The sequence below is a fragment of the Lagenorhynchus albirostris genome, chromosome 5, assembly GCF_949774975.1.
Source record: "Lagenorhynchus albirostris chromosome 5, mLagAlb1.1, whole genome shotgun sequence".
Taxonomy (NCBI): Eukaryota; Metazoa; Chordata; class Mammalia; order Artiodactyla; family Delphinidae; genus Lagenorhynchus; species Lagenorhynchus albirostris.
This window is the reverse complement of record NC_083099.1, coordinates 132548106-132563146: the sequence shown is the minus strand read 5'-3', so window position 1 is coordinate 132563146 and position 15041 is coordinate 132548106. Positions and strand designations below refer to the sequence as shown.

General features: G+C 41.5%; 3 protein-coding genes across 6 annotated transcripts in view; 2 read left to right on the top strand and 1 right to left on the bottom strand.

Moving 5' to 3' along the window:
• The window catches only part of SCAF4 (SR-related CTD associated factor 4), a 61004-nt gene extending 51909 nt beyond the window's left edge, over positions 1-9095 (top strand). For all 4 annotated transcript variants that reach the window (XM_060150829.1, XM_060150830.1, XM_060150828.1 and 1 more), the window contains one exon: positions 3361-9095. In XM_060150829.1, the coding sequence (XP_060006812.1) occupies positions 3361-4271 (911 nt within the window). In that variant the 3' untranslated portion in view covers positions 4272-9095. The remainder of the gene's footprint in view (positions 1-3360) is intronic.
• On the bottom strand, positions 7045-14477 carry SOD1 (superoxide dismutase 1). The gene is made up of 5 exons (XM_060150831.1): positions 14297-14477; positions 11069-11162; positions 9292-9361; positions 8359-8476; positions 7045-7255 (listed from the first exon to the last, which is right to left on the bottom strand). Exons 1-5 carry the CDS (start codon positions 14366-14368, stop codon positions 7148-7150), a joined length of 462 nt encoding a protein of 153 aa, XP_060006814.1. The 5' UTR covers positions 14369-14477; the 3' UTR covers positions 7045-7147.
• The window catches only part of LOC132520324 (uncharacterized), a 33231-nt gene continuing 30379 nt past the window's right edge, over positions 12190-15041 (top strand). The window contains exons 1-2 of the mRNA XM_060149081.1: positions 12190-12221; positions 14113-14751. Coding sequence (XP_060005064.1) covers positions 12190-12221; positions 14113-14751 — 671 coding nt within the window. The remainder of the gene's footprint in view (positions 12222-14112; positions 14752-15041) is intronic.

Here is a 15041-nt window from a genome sequence, read left to right as displayed (position 1 = left end):
GACATGCCCCTGGGACTCCCGCTCAGATTCACACACACTGACTTTGTCAGTTCCACCTTTGTCACCATAATAGTGTGTGCCGTCTCCTATTGACAGCAATTGACATTTGTCTGTTTCTACTAGGTTATGTGCTGTTTGAAGGAAAAGATTATTACTTTTTTTAATCTTTATATCCCCAGCACATTAAATATGTTAATAATATAAAGCTTAGATGTTCAACATGTATGAATAAATAAATTTTTTAAAGTTTTTAACTCTAGAAAACTTGTCAGGTATTTCACGTCATACTTCCAAACAAAATGAATAATTGCTTTGAATGTCCTTTAGACTTGGGTAACTCACTGTGTATTCCATTGGTATATGCATCATGACAGCTTTCCTAATAAAAATAAAAATGAAATTCAGCTCTTATGCCTACCAAGGGCTTATGCCACCTGATATATTTTTTAATTAAATATAACTGTTATTATAAAAGCAGTACTTTTTTGTTCACTGCAGAACAACAGAAGAGAAAAAAATATCTAATTCCACTACTTCTGTGCCCTGAAGGCCAACATTTGGAGCTGTGGGAATTCTATTGGGGGAATCTGTAAACTTTGTTGGTCTGTAAAGGGTTAAAAGGAAATCAGCTTATTTACAAAAGAGGGAAAGAATTTGAATAATATTTTAAGTAAATCCCAAATACAAATATCCACATATATGGAATAGATGAATTAGGCTATGTTTTTCTCTTTATAAAAAATGTGCTTTGTAGGAGTTTTAAATATATGGGTACTGTAAAAGTTAACCCTGTTAAATGAACCTGTATGTACCCTCAAATGCATGTTATAAAAAACTTAGAGATGTGTTGCTAGAGATCGGTTTATATTTTACAAAGAATCATTGCCCATTTGCTCTCTTCTGTACAAGATTGAGGTTGGCCTTGCTTCCTTTGGCAGCTGTCAGATTGGTAGCTGAGGAAGCCATCATTATGGGGAAATCAGGAATAGGACCTTCCCATTGTCCTGCAAAGGTCTGTTTCCTCTTAAAGGTTCATCTGAACTTAATTCTTCTGTTACAATAAGATGCTTTGAACCCCTTCCTCATTTTTCTAGTGTTATTTAGAACTTGCTATTGGCCCCTTGAGCATATCGTTAGGTACTGGAATGTGCCACAACAAGTCTTTAACAGAGTAAACATTTACCGGTTTCATCCTTGAGTAAAGCTGGTGGGAAAGTAAAGTTCAATTTGTTGAAGAAGGAGGCTGTACATGGGTGCACATTTTATGTTGCTTGTTTTGCGTTAAAGTCCACAAATGTTGCGGCTCTACGATTTCTTTAAAAGGTGGGAGCAAGGACATATCTTAGGTGTCTTGTCCCTTGTATGGTATGTACTCAATATATGTTCACTAAATGATATGAAGAATGTTAGTTTGCCATGAATTTTATATCAGTCTGAGATAATAGTATAAGCTCTGTAATATATTCATTGTCTGGGATTTCCTGAGGAGAGTGTAAAGAGTCTATGGGGTCTTGGCCTTGTTCATCCAATTCATCATTTCTGGCTTGTCACTATGGTAATTAGCATTTCTCAACTTTAGGCCTGACATATGGAAGCATAATTTTTTCCCAGTTACCAAAGTGCTTGGTGGATATTGGGGGACCAGGAGAGGCCAGTAAGATCTCAATGATCAGAAAAGAAAAATGTGTTTTTGCAAAGTGAAATATTTAGTGTTAGGATACTTATCGTCTGTCAAAATAGATGTGTAGAATAATAATTTCAGCACTTAACTGTGTGCCAAGCTCTGAGCTCATGCTTACGTACTTTATCCCATTTAATCTCAACAAGAGGCAGGTAGTATTATCCCCATTTCTGAGGCATGTGTCCAAGGTTGCTCCTATGTGAGATCCTTTTCACTGAATGTATTTCTCTTTAAGCATTTAAAAGAAGGTACTCTGTTTAAGTAAATACCAAGGCGGTGAGTCTTCATGTTAAGAGTTATAAACTGATGCACATAACATTTTCCAGTCTACTCTGTTTGGTGCCTAAGTCTGACAGAATAGTATTGGACCATATGTCCTGAGGAACAAAAACTGAAGTAGAAATTCTTGTCTATCATATTAGTATTAATTGTTTATACAGAAAATCTAGGAGCAAATAGGACTTGTTAAATGTTTGCTAAAGTGAGTGGAAGTGATTGAAACTAAACATAAAATAATATGATGCTGGGGACAAAAAGGTGAAGTATTGGGTTTGCTCTCTGGTGGTTTTTCTGTCAGTGTCACGCAAGCATTTTTCTCACCATCGCCAGTTGATGGTCATAACGCACAACTTGCTCAAAGGCATTTCTGCAGTACATGGGTAAATGGCACATTCTGACAATATCTGGAACATTTTCCTTTATTAGAATAACTCTTGTTGGTCATAGTATTTGCCTTGTGATGTTTATATTTGCAGAGAAATAAATTGAGAGAGACCACGATACCTGTTACTTAAGTTGTGAACCACAACAGATCGTCCTTTTCCATGGTATTATAAATGATGGGTTGAATTTGATTCTTAAAGCATAAGCACACTCCTGTAAATGGGAAATAAAGGCATTGTCACTTTCAGCAGCAGCACTAACTTTATCAGTTTTGCCACCTTTGGGAAAGTGAATAGAAGGTGACTGGCTGGGCACGCAGCATTGTTCAGCAGTCATTTCGGCATAGCAGTTTACACGTTATGCTGTGGTTTGAAGAGGGACTTGTAAAAATAAACTCTATGTTTGTGCATGGATCTTTATTTTATAAACATTAAAGTAATGCTTACTGCATAATAACTGCACAAAGCGTTTTAATGACAGAATCAAAGAAACCTCCCTCTTCACTGGATTTTCTGGGTCATTGACCCCATTTTTTCCTAGTAAAAAGTCAAATTAAGACTTAGAGTAAGAAGTTTTCTTCTAAGAGTACACCTGAAATAACCTTCAGTTGGGTCAAATAGTTCAGTTCTTTATCTCATTATTTCTTTTATCTCAGCGCACATATGTTTCTCAAGTATTTTGAGTGGTAAACAGCTACTAGTCAAGGCTATAGAAGGAGATTCTGACGTACTCTTTCCAAAATTTGGTATATTACGATTTCTTTTTGCAGCTTATTTTGACCTGTACCTTACCTATATTAGGTAGACGTGTATACATAGTATGTGTCTCCAGGACTGCTTGCCCTGCCTTGTTACTGGGCTGTCACATTTTTCTGCTAGGTAGACAGGCAAACGGTATGAAATTTGAATTTGGGGTTGAATTTCATTTTGCTTCAAGCCCCACAGGAAATAATTGGAAATAGAATATGCTGTCTTCTGTGTTATTTTATTTACACTTTAATTTTTATTGCCTTGCAGGTACTCAAGGAGTAATTGGGCTCCAAGCCCCATCCACTGGTCTTCTTGGTGCCCGACCTGGCCTGATCCCACTCCAGCGCCCGCCAGGAATGCCTCCACCTCACCTGCCACGCTTTCCTCTGATGCCGCCTCGTCCCATGCCTCCGCATATGATGCATAGAGGTCCGCCACCAGGCCCCGGGGGCTTCGGGATGCCTCCGCCTCATGGAATGAAAGGTCCCTTTCCTCCCCACGGCCCCTTTGTCCGGCCCGGTGGAGTGCCAGGGCTCGGGGGCCCAGGGCCAGGCCCAGGGGGTCCCGAGGACAGAGACGGAAGGCAGCCGCAGCCGCAGCAGCAGCCGCCGCCGGCACCGCAGGCGCAGCAACAGCCGCCGACGCAGCCACCGCAGCCGACGCCGACGCAGCCACAGCCGTTTAGAAACGATAACAGGCAGCAGTTCACTTCAGGTAGAGACCAAGAAAGGTTTGGAAGAAGATCTTTTGGAAATAGGGTGGAAAATGACCGGGAACGGTATGGGAACCGTAATGATGATAGAGAGAATAGTAATCGTGAAAGGAGAGAGTGGGGAAGAAGGAGCCCTGACCGGGACAGGCACAGAGACTTGGAAGAGAGGAATAGACGCTCTAGTGGGCATCGAGACAGAGAGAGAGATTCTAGAGATAGAGAGTCTCGTAGAGAGAAGGAGGAAAACCGAGGCAAGGAGAAGCCTGAGGTGACAGACAGGGCAGGCGGTAACAAAACCGTTGAACCTCCCATTAGCCAAGTGGGAAATGTAGACACTGTTTCAGAACTTGATAAGGGGGAGTCTGAGTCTGCAGTTGTAAAACCTTCTGAAGAGTTACCTGCTGAGGCTACCTCATCCGTTGAACCTGAAAAGGATTCTGGCTCAGCAGCCGAGGCTCCTCGTTAGAGACTGGAATTTGTCCACATGTGACAGTGACACTTCCTGGAGTGTAGAGCTTGAAGTGTACAGATGCTGTATTATACTTGCTCCTGCTATATCACAGCCCCGCAGTAGTTGGTGGGGAATTGTAAGCAATTTGATTGCTTCCCTTCTATTTAAAAATAGCCACAAAATAACAAAAAATACTGAAAATATGAATAAATATTACCCTTTTTGCTGTAACTTTTTAAAAGTTTTGACTTTAAAAAGTTTACAAATCGTAATTAGAAGTGCTCTCTATTTTTTTTTTTTTAATTTAAGACAAGGTAACGGTGAAAGCTCCTCAAAAACAATAGGGATGTTTTTAATAAACTCTATTTTCGTAACAAACTTTAATGTGTGCTATTCTTCCTACACTGCATTAAGGTGGAAAAGGATTGTTCACCATCAAAGTTTGAGCTGTTAATACTGTGTTGGAGTCTAAATTAGACTTGTATATTTGATGGAAATAGACATCTTTATGTAGTTAGTCTCAAACACTTCATTTGTAATATTTTTTATTTTTAGCATTTCAATCATAAGGCAAAGGTTAGTGGTTTTAATGTTAACTGAAAAGCTTGTTTTGGAATTCAGTCAAGGTCTTCTTTTTTTGCCATTGACTTTGTGGTAAATGTTGCCCTAAATAATTGTAAAAAAATTTTTTCGCTGGGGGGAAAAACTGGACCCCAACATTACCCGTTGTACTATAAATTATCTGATTGCCTGGGTATTACTTATTTAGAAAGAAGGTTGGGTGTTTTTCTTAACCATCCCATGAAATTTTTCAAAAGGGTGAAAGAAATCAAGGTTAGTATTTGCAACCTAAAAGCTTATGGTCTTTACCTGTTTAAGGACTTAAATGCAACCTATTGTTTCTACAAGCCTCGCCTGTTGCCTTTCTTTACCATTTTTTAAAGTCCCCTGCTGGGCAAAGGTAAACTGAACTTTTTGCCACTTACAAAGTATTTTCTCTCTTTTCCTTAAAATTGTTGGGTTAACTAGGAAAAATAGTCGTAGGTTATCCAAGAGCTATTACATGAACACATCCAAAGCCAAATCATACCTATACCTGAAATAGTGCAGAAAAGCAGTTACATAAAGCTGCTTACCTAGTGCCAAGGAAAAGACCGTTAACATAATCCTAGTACTTTCGGCCTTGAAGCTTTTTTCTTCTTAAATCACATTTTTAAACTGTCATTGTTTCAGTGTGCGTAAGATAACTTTTTTCTTTACCCTCATCCCCAGGCGAGAAGCTGCTTTATTACTTTGGTTTTGAGTTTTCTGCAGCAAGACCTTTGTTTTGATGGGGGGAAAATGTATTTATCTAGGGCAGTGTTCTTGAGTCCCTGCCTTTGGAAAGTAAGAGAAAATCCGGTTTCATATATGCAGATTTGAGTTACAAAATTTATCCTGTTTTATGTTGGCCCACTGAGAAGTTTAAAAGTCCCAGCTGAAACTGCTTTTGGAAATAAAAATACACCTGACTGATTAGTGTTCAGATTTCAAGGACTCGCAGCCCTGTATTTCCAATTGAAAGTATTAAGGTCACCCTATTTGCACATGACAAAACCCCGAAAGTACCAAGTGGTAGTAATTACACTTGAGGCTTTAAAGGACACAAGCAAGTCCTGTATTTGAGTCTTATCCCATTTATGTAACAAAACTGTACATTATGAAATCTGTGTTTGTTTTTAAATTCCCTACCTGATGGTAGTTGTAACCATTATTGTGAGCATACTGTTATCACCAATTTAAAACTTTGAAAACACACACACACTACAAATTCTTACTCTAAGTTAGCTTTTCCTCTCCTAAGTGACCTTCGCTTGATAAAGTCCATCATATAATTTATGACCAACCAAAACTGTTGCTTATCTGGCTTCCCTATCAGAAGTAATATTATAACCCACCGTCAAACCTGAGTTAGCTTAACACTTAAAAGCATTCTCTTACAGGTACATATTTCCATTAAGAGAAACAGACTTGAATTCACTAACTGGGTGTGTCAGTTCTTGTATTTAAACAAACAGAACCCACAATCAAACATTTCTTTGCTTCCACCTTACAGTGGCATAATGTATTTCTTTAAGGAGCTTATCTGAAAGCAGATTGTGCCAACCTCTACTTTTATTATAAACTAAACGTTCACAGTTCTACAAAAATGCAGTATGTGCTATTTGACAGGTAGGTAAGTCTTCTCAGCTACCTGAAGCTCTAACTAACTTGCCATTCACAATTTCACTGAAAGTTACCAAAGGGCTCTCTTAAACTGTAACATCTACTTTTTAAAATAAAGGTACCACTTTAATTTCCCTAAAGCTAACAAAGGATAGCCTATTTGTCTGAGATTAAAGTTCAGCTTAGTCTCAGCGAAATGTACCAGTTGCTAACATTTTAAACATTCTGATCTCATTTAAAACAAACACTTTCAAAAAATAGCTCTATAGAAGTTAATACCCGTCAACATATTACTAAATCTGTTCCATTCAAGCTCTGTGTGTGAGTATCAGAGCTAATTTAGAATTTCAACTTAGATACTTTAATAGGCTCAAAATACAGTAGTGCCACAGAGAATGTTTATTGCAGGCTTGAGAACTGAAGAAATTCAGACAAATAATATCCATATGTGACTAAGTTTGGCAAAATACAGAGACCACTGAAACAAGACACTTTGAGTCTTATAAAATTATACAAATCTTCAAGTGATCATGAATCAGTTCTTATTACAGGTACTTAAAGCAATTAAAAGTCACACAAAATACACTTTTAAGGTTACGGTGTTTAATGTTTCTCTAGTTAAATTTCTACAACTAGCAAGATAACATATGCGTTACTAGGACTCAAGACCACCTCCTAGGGAATGTTTATTGGGCGATCCCAATTACACCACAGGCCAAACGACTTCCAGCGTTCCCTGTCTTTGTACTTTCTTCATTTCCACCTCTGCCCAAGTCATCTGGTTTTTCATGGACCTTTAAAAAATTTTAAGAACACATTAACTTAGGGCTATCAAGCAATTACCATATCTTCTCAACAATACCCAAAAGACTTTTAAGAACCATTTAATATTAGAAAATAACATGTTAAAATAATTTTACTAGGAGGAAAGTATACTAATATTTAATCTAATAGTAAAAAGTAGAGAAACTACTCCTCAAAGCTTTTTCTTGATAAAGCAAAGAAATAGTTACCCTCAAACACTAGGTAAGCAGTGCTATCTCTAAATGAAATACAAAAAACCCACACAATTAGGTTACACGGCTGCCACATGCTGAATCCAACATGAGAAATTCTAGTAATCTCAGTTACAGTAGTCATTCTTTTATTGTATAAATTGCTTTGGGGGGGAAAAAGTAAACAACAAAAAAGAACAGCAAAATCATGCCTAATTACGGACCCATAAACAAGAGGTAATCCTAAAAATATCTTGACGTATTCGAGCAGTAGTATTTTAAATTTTGCTCATCAAACACTGGTACGTGATTTTTCTGCTTCACAACTACAGGTGAAGAAAATTCTAAGAATAAAAGGGTCAACTGAAAGGAGGTGTCTCCTGAATGTTAACTGTCCTCTGGGCAGGCAAAAGGGAGCCTATCCTAGGTGGTGTTCTGTATGAACCAGATGCAGCTCTACGTAACTTGGGGCAACTGCTTCCCACATATTAAACAAGTGGTGATAACCTGCAGACATGAATGAGTATTAGTATTGAGGTCTATCCGATTTCAGACTTCAGACGCTCTGGTTAACTACAAGGGGGAAACCCAGTAGTGGCAAGAAAGTCTGGCCATTTAAAAACTAGATGAAGACCACTCCTGTTTCTGTAACACAGATCTAATTAATACGATCTAATGTAATCTACTTTATTACCGCATCTTAGCAAAACAGTGTTCTTAACTGACCTAGATCATTAATTATTCTTCACTGTAATCATCCAATGAAATAATTGCTTTTCCTAATCTGAACTAAAAGTACAATTTATATGGATCCTTAGAAACCAGGACTAATAATCATGAAAACATATGTGACCATGTGTTAGAAGTAATTTTATGCATATTCTTATTATATGAACACTTACCACCATTGTGCGGCCAATGATGGAATGGTCTCCACAGAGTGAGATTACGGAATCTTCAATACGCACTTCGGCCACACCATTCGGGTCAGCCTTCACATTGCCCAGGTCTCCAACATGCCTAACGTTGAAAAAGCATTAGAAGGATCAGGACTGGTTTCTATTTAACTTTACTTCATGAGCTAAATTAAAAATGGACTGAGTCAGATATGTAAGGGTGGGCTAAGAGGTGGATATAGTCTGTATCAAATAGAACCCACTTTTCCAGACTGACAAAACCCTGAAAAACATGTAAGTTTAAAAACAAGTAACTAGATGTTCTAGACACACAGCTCTTCAAACACAGGCTTCAAGTCTATAAAGCAATGCTCTGGGAAGAGTGGTAGGATGGGGTGCACCTCTGATTTCACAGGTAAAGGACCAAAGGGTAAACTCTTGAGTTACTGAGTTACGCCTGTTACTTCCTGGCATGGCAGAGCTATGCCCCTAGGCCTCTGATATAAAAATAAATTAATCCTTGTCCTTAAATTTAATATTTTCCTGAAAGGCTCTCAGAAAACAAACACAAATGGGAGCCTCACTGAATTTTCAATATCAAATTTTTACCTACAAACCTTCCAGTGTTTCACAATGGTTTATTTTGCTAGTGGTTGACAGTACTGTTATTCATGACATTTCCTGTATTAGATCCCTTTGACACTTGTATGAGCTCTATATTCAATAAATGCTACAAAACCAAATCGTTTTAAGTGTCCCTATTTAATTCCTTAGCCCAAGGGGCAAGCCATTCCAGCACTTGGGGGCAAGGGGTTACATGGGGGCAACAAACTCAAGAGCAGAGGTGCAATTATCTTAGCATGCAATCTGCAGGTCATATACCCATACTGCCCCCTCAAAGCCGTCGCTATTATTTCAAAAAGAGTTAAGGTCACTCACCTCTCTTCATCCTCTGGCCCACCGTGTTTTTTGGATAGAGGGTTAAAGTGAGGACCTGCACTGGTACAGCCTGTTTACGGAAAAAAAAAAAAAAAGTGCTAAATTATGAATCAAAATTCCAAAGTAAGTTCTCAAAAGAAACTGGTCATTGCTAAAAACCTCAAATGGAGAAAGTACTGACCCACACTGTGACTTCTAGGCTAATAAAAACAGAAAGCAACACATTAAACAAAACGGGCAGGGAGTAAAGACATTCTAACTACTGTGTAACACTGGTGAAGTTAAATTAATACCCTTCTCTGGTCTCTGGTTTCTTCACTGCCCTGTAAAATGAGAAGGCCAAGACTTGATCTTCAATAGTTCTTCTGTTAAAATCCCATGATTATGATCCTACTTCATTAGACAACAGCACACCTCAACTACAAAAAGCTTATCTCCCCAGCAACATACTACCAGGCAGCTCTCCTGTTTATGGCCTTTACTTTGTGCATGCAGAATATAAAACGGCACCTTAATCCAAGGGCTGCTGCCCAGCACAACTCTGGGGCATTCAGACTGTACTCTGTAAAAATGGCACTCCAGTGCACCAGGGAACAGCGTTCACATAGAACACAACCACGACAATGCAGGAGGCTCTTTCATGACATGGTTCTTCATTCAACAGCTGACAGAAAGTTTCCCCTGTTTACAGCTTTTATCCATCCTCTACCCAGGGAGAAGACATGCAGGTTACAGAAAGTAGCACAGTAAGTCAAAGCCACAGAGCAATCACCTCCCAAAGCAGAAGCAGTAAAACCAAAAAAAAAAAAAAAAACGACTTGAGGAATTTTTTTTTAATTAATAATTTATTTTGGCTGCACCGGGTCTTCGTTGCGGCATGCAGACTCTTAGTTGCAGCATGCATGCGGGATCTAGTTCCCCAACCAGGGATCCAACCCGGGCCCCCTGCATTGAGAGCGTGGAGTCTTACCCACTGGACCACCAGGGAAGTCCCAGGACTTTTTATAATTGTTGAAATGGATCAAATCTGATCATTAAATCACTATTTACAGAAACCAAATTATGGAACATAAAAAACAAGTTCTAAGACAGAGGGGATATATGTATACATATAGCTGATTCACTTCACTGTACAGCAGAAACCAACACAACATTGTAAAGCAATTATACTCCAATACACACACACACACACACACACACGTACGTTCCAGCACAATGAATTAAGTTCTCACCATAAAAAGTCTAAACACTAAGTTTACTCAAATATGGCAATTTAACCCGTAAGCTTTTGTTGACTTGCTTCTAAACCCAACTTGAGAAAATGCAAGCACAATCCAAAGTGTGAAGAGTGTACACCCCCTCATCAGTTTGTACCTTGCCCCCCCCCACCCCCGCTAAGGCCCTTAAGCTAGAGGCGCAGAGCTACCTCGCAGGGTTATGCAGATAAATGCACCCTGCTTGCCACACCCGCCCTCAAGCCCCAGCTCATCAACACCTGGGAGTAAAGGGGAAGGTCAGAAAGAAGCTGCGTTTTTACTTAAAACACACCTGAGACTCTTACATAATCAACCCATAATCACAAAACATCAACTCCTTCTCCTTCCATTCCACACGGAAGAGTCAAAAGCCATTTTTATCCCTGAGATCGACTTTAGTAGTCATATTAACTTGACTTTTAAAAAAACTGTCACAAGTTTTTAATGTTTGGGGGTAACTCTACTCGGTGTATCTTACTAGGTGAAATAACTGTCAGTCACTAAACCAGCACAGCACCCACCTTGTGTATTATCTCCAAATTGATGGACATGGAATCCATGATCGCCTTCAGTCAATCCTGTAATGGATCCCGATACCACGACCGTCCCATCTTCCTTTATTCAAAGAAAAGTGCAAGAAGTTTGAGACAGCAAATGCTTCTGAACAAAGAAAACAGTTGAATTATCTTTACCACTCACAGGAAAGTGAAAAGAACATGGACTCAGGAGTCGAAAAATCTGTGTCCAAATCCCAGGTCTGCCTGGAGCAGTGAACCTCCAGCAAGCTGCTAAGCTACTCTATTCATACGTAATATGAATAAGTTCTTGTTTATTATGTAAATACTTCGAATAGGTCGTACTTGCGCATAGTGAGTGTATGTGTACAAATCAAACTTTTGAACCCAAATGTTAGCACATCATACACTTTTTAGCACCCTACTTTCTTCATGCACTCTTCTATGTTAGCAATCATACAAATCTGCCTTAAAAAGAAAAACAATATCCAACTTGCTACCCTAGGATCCCTGTTCTCCACTCTCCACCAGAGGGGTGTTTACCCGTTTCCGGCGTGGATATCTTTGATTTACAGCCAGAAAATATCCTACCTCACTGCCCCTGGGGGACTGATCCTAGTCCAAACAGAAGTACTGCTTTCTCAAGTCTTTTTAGGCATTGAAACCTAGATAACCTTTCCACTACAGAGACCAAAAAGAAAGGACAATGAAACACTAAAACAGGTGAAAAAAAACACACTGCAGTTCAGGCAATGTTGATGGATAATGGTACCGCATGCTACATGTAGAAATCAAAGAAGTTACTTCTACAGCTACAAAGAGATCTTAGGAAGTAAAATAAAATAGACACAGCATCCACACCATATAGTAATACACGACGGTGTCTTTGTTTTTTAAGAAGCCAGGGCCAACAGTTACAAGAGGTGTTAGCCTTGAAGATCGTACTTTCCACTGGCTAGATACCACTGCTCAACGGAAGTAGCCTGGCAACTGCTGCCTCTTGTGTTTCTTTTTGAGAATAGATACACTATGATTCTTCTACGTACAACCTTTAATTTTGGAGAACCCCAAATGTGAAAGTACTTCCCCCAAACACGCCATGTTATCAAGAGCACAGACAGACAAACATGGCAGGTTCTTCCAAGCCTCCACTTAATTGGTAATGCATAGAGCACAAGAAGTTCAACAGTAAGCTGCCTGGGTACAACCCTGCAGGGACCAGGCTATTGTCTCAAATGAGTAAAACAGGTCAGGGAAGCAGGAGGAATGTAAACCGGTCCAGCACAGCGTTGCCCTGGGCTAATGAAGGCTCAGTATGGGCAGATCTCCAGATTTTTCAAGAGAAGCTAAGAATTTGGACTTAATAGGTGAAAATTTCCGATTTTTGAAAACTGGACACTAATCCAAACTTTTAAACACTCAATAGGCCAAGAAATACAGTTTATTGTCAATGTAATACATCTGCATATCCAAGGGTCTTTATCAGGTACAAAGAGCACCACCAAAATGATGCTGGAACTTAAAGGAGGGGCCATAGAAGCTGCTCAGGGAAGGTGGAAAAACCAGTTTAACTTCTGAATGCAACACCACGAGCCATTTTCTCAATGGCCACAGGGAAAGAATCCCTCAGAGACTTCTTAGGTTCTCTAGTGGAGAGAGAGAGGATGGACAAAACAAAGTCTTGCAAATGAAAACAGCAAAATTCAGTCAAATATCAAAGAGCCTTTTCTAGAAAATTTGGAAACCACCTAAAGGAAAAAATTAAGCTCAAATATAAGCTCTCTCGTTTACATCTCACAGATGGGGGACACTTACCTAGATTACTTTGCATGTCCTCTCACATTTCCATAAACCACTTTAACGACTAAATCTCATTCATATTCCCTCATGATTAACAAGCCAACATAAACAATTTTCCACCCACTGGTAACCTCACTAAGATCTGGGGGGACAGGCTTATCACAAGCACCTTCCTCACAACACCTGTGTTTTGCAGTGTCATCAATGAGTATGTCTGTACACTTTATTTTACAAGATTTGTTCAGGGGTTTATCCACCTGCATCTCAGTTAACAGGCCCACGGGTAGAGAAATTTCAAAGTCACTTTACAGGGAATTTGTTTAAACAAATGCTCCAAGAACAGAAGTGACAATTCCATGCAATGGAAATACTCTAGGTGTCCTAACATTGGACTTCCAAACCTCATCCACTACCCTCTACCAACAGGAATTCTCAATCCTCCGTGCACTGTTAAGAACCACTTTGGAAGCTTTAAAAAGAGCAACACTCAGACTGCACCCCATCAGGTTTTCATGTAATTGATCCGGAGTTGAGCCCTGGTATCTGTATTTTAAAAGCTCCCCAAATGAGTCTGCTGTGCACCCAGAGTTAAAAATCGCTCCTCTGGAAAACCCCCAACCATGGAGGCTGTTAGATCTCTGGCTTTTGGAGCTCTGACCAGGGCCGTCCTCTTTGCCCTTAGAGGATGACCCTGACCTAGAGCAGGGGTCAGCAAACTTTTCTGTAAAGGATCACTGTCACCTACTCTTGTTTTCACGACCGTTTAAACACAAACACATAAAACCATAAATATATAAAAGCCACTCAGCTCGAGAGCTGTACAAACACCGCCTCGGGACAGATTAGGCCCGCGGGCCGCAGTCTGCAGACCACCTGAACTAGAGAGTTCAAGGTGGAAAGTCCCAAACGGATACGGATGCTACGAAACCCAGACGGCCCAGCCGCATCCGCCACCCCCGGGTCTCAAGGACCGGCCAGGCCTCGGACTGCGCAACTCAGCATCCGCGGTATCTCAGGACCCAGAATCTGAGCCCGCAAGAAGGGCCACAGCGTCCTCAAGCACCTCAGGTCTCCGCCCGGGCCTACGGACGCCGAGGAGGCGCCAGGGCAACCGGCTTTCCTCTCACGCTTTCTCTCCTTCCGAAACTGGCGGTGGTCGGCACCCACCGGGCCGGCCGGGTGTTCCCCCCCTACACTCCCGCCCAGGCCTCGCCACGCACAGCCGCTGCTGGGCTCGCCCGGTGACTCAGCACTCCGCGGCCGCGCGCGGCTGTCGGCTCTGAGGGCGCCGCACGGCCGAGGACCCGGGGGGCGCCGACCCGCCGACCCACGCGCCGGGTGCGTGGCGAGGTCGGCCCGAGGCCCCGCCGGCCGCTCCCGGGCACAGGTGTGCGGGCACGGCCTCGCCGCCAGTCTCCCCCCGCCGGTCCTTGCCTTTTGTTCGAAGTGGATAGTACCCTGCACCGGGCCGTCGCCCTTCAGCACGCATACGGCCTTCGTCACCATGACTCACGGGGACGCGCTCCGGTCCACTGCGAAGACCAGAGAAGAAGCGGGAAACCCCGCCGAGGACGCCAACGCAAACCGAGGACGCAGCACCGCGCCGAGCCGCGGCACCTTTATATGCCGGGCCGCCGCACCCCGCCCACCCTGGCCCGGAACCAATCGCCGCCCGCGTTCTCAGCACGCCCCCCACGGGACGCGAGTGGCCGGGAATCACCGGGGGCGGGGCCAAAGGGCTGCTTGGGGCGCCTTGCCTTTCGCGCTGCGGGCTCCCTCCGCCCGGCGCCCGTAAAACGCCCAGAAACCTGGAACGGCGAAAAACAGCAGCCCTTCTCCTCCAAAGGGTGTAGTCCGTGGATTGCAGTACACAAAATAAGGAAAATGAGGTATACGCGGCACGCCTTGAAGATCTGAAGTCCCTTTGTCTGGAAATGTAGTTAGTTATAACTGACTTTGGTCATAATATTGTCGCATTTGTTTTTTTAAAAGTTGGGACTGTCAAGCTGGGTGCTTTTGATAGCTTTTACTTTTTAATTGTCTTGTGTTTTGGGTTTCGGAGGGTATGTAAAGTCCACGCATCTCAGCCCCTGGTCTCACCTTTTCTTGCCCGCAATTTTCGTAGTCCTAAACGTATAGAGTTACTTGGTTATCAGAATTGTGTATTCTTTTCGAATAT